The sequence below is a fragment of the Trichomycterus rosablanca genome, chromosome 11 (genome assembly GCF_030014385.1).
Source record: "Trichomycterus rosablanca isolate fTriRos1 chromosome 11, fTriRos1.hap1, whole genome shotgun sequence".
Classification (NCBI taxonomy): domain Eukaryota; kingdom Metazoa; phylum Chordata; class Actinopteri; order Siluriformes; family Trichomycteridae; genus Trichomycterus; species Trichomycterus rosablanca.
Genome location: NC_085998.1, coordinates 607,501 through 620,000, shown reverse-complemented (window position 1 = coordinate 620,000; position 12,500 = coordinate 607,501). Strand labels below are relative to the sequence as shown.

The 12,500-nt window shown below is 43.0% G+C and overlaps 1 protein-coding gene across 1 annotated transcript in view; it reads right to left on the bottom strand.

Moving 5' to 3' along the window:
* Positions 1–12,500, bottom strand: part of pde8a (phosphodiesterase 8A) — a 65,574-nt gene that overhangs the window by 4,205 nt on the left and 48,869 nt on the right. The window contains exons 12-20 of the mRNA XM_063004649.1: positions 12,221–12,298; positions 11,649–11,719; positions 10,968–11,132; positions 10,431–10,479; positions 9,917–10,052; positions 9,612–9,810; positions 7,839–8,056; positions 3,096–3,228; positions 406–567 (exon numbers count right to left, since the gene is read on the bottom strand). Coding sequence (XP_062860719.1) covers positions 406–567; positions 3,096–3,228; positions 7,839–8,056; positions 9,612–9,810; positions 9,917–10,052; positions 10,431–10,479; positions 10,968–11,132; positions 11,649–11,719; positions 12,221–12,298 — 1,211 coding nt within the window. The remainder of the gene's footprint in view (positions 1–405; positions 568–3,095; positions 3,229–7,838; positions 8,057–9,611; positions 9,811–9,916; positions 10,053–10,430; positions 10,480–10,967; positions 11,133–11,648; positions 11,720–12,220; positions 12,299–12,500) is intronic.

Here is a 12,500-nt window from a genome sequence, read left to right as displayed (position 1 = left end):
TCTCATGTGGAAGAGTAGATAAGAGAAACAGGCCCCTGTGTCACGTCATATTTATACCCCAGGGAAACAGGACGTGATGAATTACTAATTAAAGGTTCCTAGATACTGGGATCAACTTTATCAACTACAGTAGAAATGACAGAAATGCTTCAATTACATTTATTTTCTAGGAATTGTTAGGGGTGCCAATAATTGTGGAACAATAATTATAATGAATGATTATTTTTTTAATTCACTTGAGTTAAGGGTTCCATTTTTCTACAGTTTTCCGTGTGAGATTTTGCTTCTGCTGTAAATATATAATTTATTTTAAGGCTTTTAACACATCGTAACCAGGGGTGCCAATAATTGTGGAGGGCGCTGTACATGTATGAGTTCAGTGAGTGGAGTAGATCCAACACCCACCTGAGCAAAGTACTCCTCAGAAATACGCCCCGCCCACTCAACACAGAGCTGCAGCGGCCGGCACGGGTTCGATATATCAGCGCATTTAATCAGCATCCTCTTCACCAACATCCTGTTCTCTGTTACACTGAGGATCCCCTTCAGCTCCTCCTCACCGTGTCCCTACACACACACACACACACACATTATTCACACACACACATTATATATACACACACACATTATATACACACACATACACACACATTATATACACACACACACATTATATACACACACACACACACACACACACACATTATATACACACACACACACACACACACACATTATATATACACACACACACATTATATACACACACACACACACACACACACATTATTCACACACACACACATTATATACACACACACACATTATATACACACACATTATATATACACACACACACACACACACACACACACACACATTATATATACACACACACATTATTCACACACACACACATTATATATACACACACACATTATATACACACACATACACACACACACATTATATACACACACACACACACACATTATATACACACACACACACACACACACACATTATATATACACACACACACATTATATACACACACACACACACACACACACATTATATATACACACACACACATTATATACACACACACACACACACACACACACATTATATACACACACACACACACACACACACACACATTATATATACACACACACACATTATATACACACACACACACATTATATATACACACACACACATTATATACACACACACACACACACACACATTATATACACACACATTATATATACACACACACACACACACACACACACATTATATATACACACACACATTATATACACACACACACACATTATATATACACACACACATTATATACACACACACACATTATATACACACACACACATTATATACACACACATTATATATACACACACACACACACACACACACACACATTATATATACACACACACATTATATACACACACACACACATTATATATACACACACACATTATATACACACACACACATTATATACACACACACACACACACACATTATATACACACACACACATTATATACACACACATTATATATATACACACACACACACACACACACATTATATATACACACACACATTATATACACACACACACATTATATACACACACATTATATATACACACACACACACACACACACATTATATACACACACACACACACACACACATTATATATACACACACACACATTATATACACACACACACATTATATATACACACACACACACACACACACATTATATACACACACACACATTATATATACACACACACACATTATATACACACACACACATTATATACACACACACACACACACACACACATTATATACACACACACACATTATATACACACACATTATATATACACACACACATTATATACACACACACACACACACATTATATATACACACACACACATTATATATACACACACACACACACACACACACATTATATACACACACACACACACATTATATATACACACACACACACACACATTATATATACACACACACACACACACTATACACACACACACACACATTATATATACACACACACACACACACTATACACACACACACACACACATTATATATGTACACACATCATACACATATATTACATACATTAATACAACTACATTATTAGTTAGCGTGAGGTGCAAAATTCAGCCTGTTTAATTACTGCTCCACCCTTAAGAGGTGAAGACAGGGCAGTGGGAGCTTATGTGTGTGTGTGTGTGTGTGTGTGGTGTGTGTGTGTGTACGGTGTGTGTGTGTGTGTACGGTGTGTGTGTGTGTGGTGTGTGTGTGTGTGTGTGTGTGTGTGTACGGTGTGTGTGTGTGTACGGTGTGTGTACGGTGTGTGTACGGTGTGTGTACGGTGTGTGTGTGTGTGTGTGGTGTGTGTGTACGGTGTGTGTGTGTACGGTGTGTGTACGGTGTGTGTGTGTGTGTGGTGTGTGTGTACGGTGTGTGTACGGTGTGTGTGTGTATGGTGTGTGTTTGTGTACGGTGTGTGTGTGTGGTGTGTGTGTGTGTGTGTGTATGGAGTGTGTGTGTGTACGGTGTGTGTGTGTGGTGTGTACGTTGTGTGTGTGTGTGTGGTGTGTGTGTGTGTGTACGGTGTGTGTGTGTATGGTGAGTGTACGGTGTGTGTGTGTGTGTGTACGGTGTGTGTGTGTGTGTGTACGGTGTGTGTGTGTATGGTGTGTGTACGGTGTGTGTGTATGGTGTGTGTGTGTGTATGGTGTGTGTGTGTGTATGGTGTGTGTACGGTGTGTGTGTATGGTGTGTGTGTGTGTATGGTGTGTGTGTGTATGGTGTGTGTACGGTGTGTGTGTGTATGGTGTGTGTGTGTACGGTGTGTGTACGGTGTGTGTGTGTATGGTGTGTGTGTGTGTATGGTGTGTGTGTGTGTGTACGGTGTGTGTGTGTGTACGGTGTGTGTGTGTGTACGGTGTGTGTGTGTGTACGGTGTGTGTGTGTGTGGTGTGTGTGTGCTTTACCCCGTTCTCCTCCAGGGCGGCGAGCGGTTTGTTGATGCTGTTGACGAACTTGTTGACGTGTTCGAAGTGTTTCGTCATTTCTGTAGCAAGAACCATGTCGATAATGGCCTGCCTCAACGTCCGGTACTCATTCCTGTTCACACACGTCATCACTGTTACCATCATCATCATCACTGTTACCATAATCATCATCACTGTTACCATCATCATCATCACTGTTACCATCGTCATCATCACTGTTACCATTACCATCATCATCACTGTTACCATCGTCATCATCACTGTTACCATCGTCATCATCATCACTGTTACCATCGTCATCATCATCACTGTTACCATCGTCATCATCATTACTGTTACCATAATCATCATCACTGTTACCATTACCATCATCATCACTGTTACCATCAACATCATCACTGTTACCATCGTCATCATCATCATCACTGTTACCATCATCATCATTACTGTTACCATCATCATCATTACTGTTACCATAATCATCATCACTGTTACCATCATCATCATTACTGTTACCATAATCATCATCACTGTTACCATCATCATCATTACTGTTACCATCATCATCATTACTGTTACCATAATCATCATCACTGTTACCATCATCATCATTACTGTTACCATAATCATCATCACTGTTACCATCATCATCATTACTGTTACCATAATCATCATCACTGTTACCATCAACATCATCACTGTTACCATCGTCATCATCACTGTTACCATCAACATCATCACTGTTACCATCGTCATCATCATCACTGTTACCATCATCATCATCATTACTGTTACCATAATCATCATCACTGTTACCATAATCATCATCACTGTTACAATCATCCTCCTCATCACCGTTATCATCATCCTCATCACTGTTACAATCATCATCCTCATCACCGTTATCATCATCACTGTTACCATAATCATCATCCTCATCACTGTTACCATAATCATCATCCTCATCACTGTTACCATAATCATCACTGTTACAATCATCATCCTCATCACCGTTATCATCATCACTGTTACCACCATCATCATCACTGTTACCATAATCATCATCCTCATCACCTTTATCATCATCATCACTGTTACCATAATCATCACTGTTACAATCATCCTCATCACCGTTATCATTATCACTGTTACCATCAACATCATCACTGTTACCATCATCATCATCATCACTGTTACCATCATCATCATCACTGTTACCATCATCATCATTACTGTTACCATAATCATCATCACTGTTACCATCATCATTACTGTTACCATAATCATCATCACTGTTACCATCATCATCATTACTGTTACCATAATCATCATCACTGTTACCATCAACATCATTACTGTTACCATAATCATCATCACTGTTACCATCGTCATCATCACTGTTACCATCAACATCATCACTGTTACCATCGTCATCATCATCACTGTTACCATCATCATCATCATTACTGTTACCATAATCATCATCACTGTTACCATAATCATCATCACTGTTACAATCATCCTCCTCATCACCGTTATCATCATCCTCATCACTGTTACAATCATCATCCTCATCACCGTTATCATCATCACTGTTACAATCATCATCCTCATCACCGTTATCATCATCACTGTTACCACCATCATCATCATCACCGTTATCATCATCACTGTTACCACCATCATCATCACTGTTACAATCATCATCCTCATCACCTTTATCATCATCATCATCATCATCATCACTGTTACCATAATCATCATCCTCATCACTGTTACCATAATCATCATCCTCATCACTGTTACCATAATCATCACTGTTACAATCATCATCCTCATCACCGTTATCATCATCACTGTTACCACCATCATCATCACTGTTACCATAATCATCATCCTCATCACCTTTATCATCATCATCACTGTTACCATAATCATCACTGTTACAATCATCCTCATCACCGTTATCATTATCACTGTTACCATCAACATCATCACTGTTACCATCATCATCATCATCACTGTTACCATCATCATCATCACTGTTACCATCATCATCATTACTGTTACCATAATCATCATCACTGTTACCATCATCATCATTACTGTTACCATAATCATCATCACTGTTACCATCATCATCATTACTGTTACCATAATCATCATCACTGTTACCATCAACATCATCACTGTTACCATCGTCATCATCACTGTTACCATCAACATCATCACTGTTACCATCGTCATCATCATCACTGTTACCATCATCATCATCATTACTGTTACCATAATCATCATCACTGTTACCATAATCATCATCACTGTTACAATCATCCTCCTCATCACCGTTATCATCATCCTCATCACTGTTACAATCATCATCCTCATCACCTTTATCATCATCACTGTTACAATCATCATCCTCATCACCGTTATCATCATCACTGTTACCACCATCATCATCATCACCGTTATCATCATCACTGTTACCACCATCATCATCACTGTTACAATCATCATCCTCATCACCTTTATCATCATCATCATCATCATCATCACTGTTACCATAATCATCATCCTCATCACTGTTACCATAATCATCATCCTCATCACTGTTACCATAATCATCACTGTTACAATCATCATCCTCATCACCGTTATCATCATCACTGTTACCACCATCATCATCACTGTTACCATAATCATCATCCTCATCACCTTTATCATCATCATCATCACTGTTACCATAATCATCATCCTCATCACCTTTATCATCATCATCACTGTTACCATAATCATCACTGTTACAATCATCCTCATCACCGTTATCATTATCACTGTTACCATCAACATCATCACTGTTACCATCATCATCATCATCACTGTTACCATCATCATCATCACTGTTACCATCAACATCATCACTGTTACCATCGTCATCATCATCACTGTTACCATCATCATCATTACGGTTACCATAATCATCATCACTGTTACAATCATCCTCCTCATCACCGTTATCATCATCCTCATCACTGTTACCATAATCATCATCCTCATCACTGTTACCATAATCATCACTGTTACAATCATCATCCTCATCACCGTTATCATCATCACTGTTACCACCATCATCATCATCACCGTTATCATCATCACTGTTACCACCATCATCATCACTGTTACAATCATCATCCTCATCACCTTTATCATCATCATCATCACTGTTACCATAATCATCATCCTCATCACTGTTACCATAATCATCACTGTTACAATCATCATCCTCATCACCGTTATCATCATCACTGTTACCATAATCATCATCCTCATCACCTTTATCATCATCATCATCATCATCACTGTTACCATAATCATCATCCTCATCACTGTTACCATAATCATCACTGTTACAATCATCATCCTCATCACCGTTATCATCATCACTGTTACCATAATCATCATCCTCATCACCTTTATCATCATCATCATCATCATCACTGTTACCATAATCATCATCCTCATCACTGTTACCATAATCATCACTGTTACAATCATCATCCTCATCACCGTTATCATCATCACTGTTACCATCATCATCACTGTTACCATAATCATCATCACTGTTACCATCGTCATCATCACTGTTACCATCAACATCATCACTGTTACAATCATCATCCTCATCACCGTTATCATCATCATCATCACTGTTACCATAATCATCATCCTCATCACTGTTACCATCATCATCATCACTGTTACCATAATCATCATCACTGTTACAATCATCATCCTCATCACCGTTATCATCATCACTGTTACCACCATAATCATCACTGTTACCATAATCATCATCACTGTTACAATCATCCTCCTCATCACCGTTATCATCATCCTCATCACTGTTACCATAATCATCATCACTGTTACCATCATCATTACTATCACCATAATAATCATCACTGTTACCATCATAATCACCATTAACATAATCATCATAATCACTGTTACCATCATCATCTGTTGCCATCATCATCCTCATAATCATTACCGTTACCATCACCATCATCACTGACTCATTAAAACACAGTGGATTGTGTGCTTGTGAATCAGTAACTGAGTGAATCAGACTTTTTGATTCTGAATCAAATTGGATTTAGCTAATCTGTCTGACTGTGAATCTGATTCTACAATCTACAAGTAAATTTGACTCACTGTGAGTGAATCAGACTCTCTGAGTGAGTCCAACCATATGTGAGTGAATCATTAGGAATGAATCAGACAGAGTAAAAAAATATGACTCAGTCTTAACATAAGTGACTCCTAATATCTATCGAATATTAATATCACTTTCTCAGTGGCTAACTGAATCTTACATTCTGATTCAGTCTATTTGACTCCCTGTTTCTGAATGTGATTCACCACAGTTCCAAATTTGAATCCCTGCGACACTGAATCTGACTTGAAGAACTGTAATCTATGTGACTCTAGACTCACTGTGATTCTGAATCTGAGACTCTAGGTTCTTACTGAATCAGACTCACTCACTCCACAGTCTGATGAGTCTGATGAGTCTGTGATGTGCTGACACTCGGCTATCCTGTTCATGTGACTCTGACTGGCTCTAAATGTGACTCACTGTGACTCTGGACAGAATGACTCTGAACTGACTCTGAAGTGACTCTGAAGTGACTCTTTGAGGTGTGATTTTGCGTGCACCTCTCCATGTTCTTGAAGATGTTGTTCTTATCATCGCGGGTGCTCAGCTGGAAGGCCAGAGCGGCGTGGTGACTCTCTAGCACGGCCGTGTCGTTGTACAGGATGGCGAGGTCACTTCCTGCGTTACACAGGAAGGAGTTCGTTCGGCCGGGGTGGTCGACGTCGTGAACCGTGGCCGCGATCAGGGCGGCGACCTCGTCTATCTGATCCAGACTTTGCTGAAATCAGAGACCGAGAGGATTTGATTAGCTATGGATCGTTCAGACTCACACACACACACACACACACACACACACTCACACACACTCACACACTCACACATACACACACACACATAAACACACACACACACAGACTCTTTTAGTCCATGTTCCACATTCCTAAATCCAGGACCCACTGCCTGGTCCTTCTAAAACTGACCCACTGTTACCGTCCACATGATCCAAACACATATTTAGATCTGGTGACTGTGCAGGCCATGGGAGATGTTCAACTTCACTTTCATGTTCATCAAACCAATCTTTCACCAGTCTTGCTGTGTGTATTGGTGCATTGTCATCCTGATACACGGCACCGCCATTGGATGCACATGGTCCTCCAGAATGGTTCGGTAGTCCTTGGCAGTGACGCGCCCATCTAGCACAAGTATCGGGCCAAGGGAATGCCATGATATGGCAGCCCAAACCATCACTGATCCACCCCCATGCTTCACTCTGGGCATGCAACAGTCTGGGTGGTACGCTTCTTTGGGGCTTCTCCACACCGTAACTCTCCCGGATGTGGGGAAAACAGTAAAGGTGGACTCATCAGAGAACAATACATGTTTCACATTGTCCACAGCCCAAGATTTGCGCTCCTTGCACCATTGAAACCGACGTTTGGCATCGGCACGAGTGACCGAAGGTTTGGCTATAGCAGCCCGGCCGTGTATATCGACCCTGTGTAGCTCCCGACGGACAGTTCTGGTGGAAACAGGAGAGTCGAGGTGCACATTTAATTCTGCCGTGATTTGGGCAGCCGTGGTTTTATGTTTTTTGGATACCATCCGGGTTAGCACCCGAACATCCCTTTCAGACAGCTTCCTCTTGCGTCCACAGTTAATCCTGTTGGATGTGGTTTGTCCTTCTTGGTGGTATGCTGACATTACCCTGGATACCGTGGCTCTTGATACATCACAAAGACTTGCTGTCTTGGTCACAGATGCGCCAGCAAGACGTGCACCAACAATTTGTCCTCTTTTGAACTCTGGTATGTCACCCATAATGTTGTGTGCATTGCAATATTTTGAGCAAAACTGTGCTCTTACCCTGCTAATTGAACCTTCACACTCTGCTCTTACTGGTGCAATGTGTAATTAATGAAGATTGGCCACCAGACTGGTCCAATTTAGCCATGAAACCTCCCACACTAAAATGACAGGTGTTTCAGTTATTTTGTCCAACCCCTGTATGTACGTGTACTCCTTATATATGAGTGTGAACTGTATGTGTGAATGTGTGAGTGTGTATGTATATATGCATGAGTGTGCGTGTGTGTGTGTGTGTGTGTATTTATATATGCGTGTATGTGTGTTTATGTATGTGTGTGCCTAGTGTGTGTTTGTGTACACGTGTATGTATGTGTTTATCTATGCATGTGTGTATAAGTGTGTACGTGTGTGTGTGTGTGTGTGTATGTATGTGTATAAATACGTGTGTGTATAAATATGTGAATGTACATGAACGTGTGTATATGTTCTTATGTGTACGTATGTATGCATGTGTGTGTGTGTACCTTGACGCGCTCCTTGCACAGGAAGTAGGCGGTGGCGTGCAGGACGTCGGCGGCGTGGGTGGAGTTGTGGTAGGAGTTGCTGGCGTGATAATTGGCCTCGATCACCTGCAGCCAGGAGCGCAGCGTCACCTCCGAACAGTTCAGGAACTCACACACCCCGAACCTGGAGAAGATCTTCAACCCCAGGTACGTCAGCGGCCTGGGGGGGGGGGGGGGGGGCACGGGTCAGATTCATTCTGTACGGATCTAACATCAGCGTGTGGTTACGCTAACGTTACAGTAACGTTGCTGGGAGGTTGTGCTACCGTTTCAGGGTCGCTGCCTCCAGGCTGAAGATGTCGAAGTCCCAGGATTCCTCGTTCTCCATGGTCTGTGCTACGCGGGGCGGGATATCGTTCAGGGACAGGGGCGTGGTCAGGTGACTCGGGATGTGATGAGGCTCTGCAGGACAAACGGAGCGCGCGGTAATAACACAGGTACAGTTCTTACCCTCAGACCCTCCTAACATCCGGGCGTGGGACCAGCACTGACGAGTGCACCGCCTCTTTTTTCAGCCAGTTAAGTTTGTGTAGACGCCCGTCTGTACAGAAAGTGGAGGAGCGCGGATAACGGGCGTGGCTCTACGTAAGGACAGGATTGGAAGGACTACGCACACGTCGGTCCCTAAGCAGTGGATTATCTCCCAATTTAGCGTAGCCAATCAGCTGCCTGGGACCCCGACTGCGTCCCACAGGGGTGTGTATTCGCCTGACACGCCCTCCCTTATTAGCATAGCTCCGCCCCCTCCGGATCAGAAGTGAATAGAAGTGGTACACTTACGTTTGGCTGAGAAGATGTACTCGTTCCCTGATAACCTCCTCAACCCGTCCTACACACACACACACACACACACACACACACACACACACTGATTAATAACCATCTATATACACCTGATAAAACATGACTGCAGGGATTCACGTCCAGGCCTGGCTCACAGTCTGCATTCCAACTCATCCTAAATGTCTTGTACAGAGTTACAGTGAAGCACAGTCCAGCTCTTCAACACCAACTTTACCAAACTAGGTCTTTATGGAGCCGATTTTGGTGCTGGAACAGGACGGGTGATTCCCCAAACTGTTTATACAAAGGTGGTCTCCCGTCTGGGCACTGTGTATTCCACTTTCTCCTTAGTCCCAGTCAGATAAACCAGAAACGTGTGGAGGAACGTTCTGGAGAAGTTCCTACACCAGCAGCCTGAATGTGACTGTGTGTTCTTTAGGGCTGAGCAGTGGTTGCTCCTAGACTGCAGATCTAGACCCCCCACCTTCCCCAGTATAGGCTGGTACCATCACCCCCCTCATTTTGGGTCCGTACCGTCATCAGCCCCCCCACGAGGTCGTTGGTGTGAGGGTCCTCGTCCTTGGTGGCGAGTTGAGGAGAGTAGAGCTCGGTGGTCCGGAGGATCTCCAGCACCCGGTCCAGAGCTTCAGCTACAGGTACAGGGCTGCTCTCCTGCGCCGCGTTAATGATGTTAATCACCTGCACACACACACACACACACACACACACAGTCATCCATTCCTTCAGGTCAGAAAGTGGGCGTGGCAGCAGATGACTTCTCTGTGTCCGTATAAACATGGCTAGTCTGGGATTTTAATAGTTGAAGTTACAGTAGATGTGATTATATAGGCACAGAGAAGTCAGCCGCTGTAAGTCAATTTAAAGACAGACAGACAGACAGACAGACAGTAGGATGGACAGACAGATAAGCAGTAGGACAGTCAGACAGAGATAGACAGATGGAGAAACAAACAGACAGTAAGATAGACAGACAGGCAGACAGGATGGACAGACAGACAAATAAGCAGTAGGACAATCAGACAGACAGTAGGATGAACACAGACGTGCAGTAGAACTGACAGACAGACGGACAGAGAGACAGTCAGTCAGACAGTAGGATGGACAAAGAGAAAGACAGACAAGACAGTCAGACAGACAAACTATAGAATGGACAGACAGGCAGACAGGCAGACAGACAGACAGACAGACAGGTACCTTGGTGATGGGAGCCTCTATGGTCATGGAGTGAATTCTAGCCATGGACGAGTGTCGTCTCTGAGAACTTCCTGTAGCACACACACACACACACACACACACACACACACACACACACTGTTACACGACGCTCTCCTCCTCTGTTTAGGCGTGTCCAGTTCCCTACTGCAGCTGCACCTAATATAACCATAACACTAAAAAACGAAGCTAAAACCACGACACCCAGCTCAGGTCCCGTGTTCTCTCTGTATTTACACACTCTGACTGGATGCTGGAACAGGAAGGGGCCTTCCCTAAACTGCTGCCAGCATGTTAGAGGCGTATCATGGATCTGTACAGGGGTTAGTGATGGGTGTGGCTGATCTCAGTACAGCAGTGGTGGCTCAGTGGTGAGGTCATGGACCGTTGATTAGAAGGTCCCTGGTTTAAGCCACGCCCACCACCAGCACCAGGGTAACACTGCTGGGCCCCTGAGCAAGGCCCCTGTGCATCATAATTATTAGTGAACCTTCCTGACCCTGGAGGAGACCACTGTTCCATGTACATGTGCAGAAGTGATCTCTCTCTCTCACCGTCACTTCCTCGTGATGTGGTGGAGCGGACGTCCAGCGATCCTTTCCTCCGGTCCTTATGTTTACTGGACTGGATATCTGCAACACACACACACACACACGCACGCACACACGCGCGCACACGCGCACGCACACACACACACACACACACACACACACACACACACACACAAACACACACACAAACACACACACACACACACACACACACACACTGAGTTAGTACCGTTCGGAGTGTGTGTTAGACGTATCGTAGCTCATTGCCAGATCACCTGCTAAC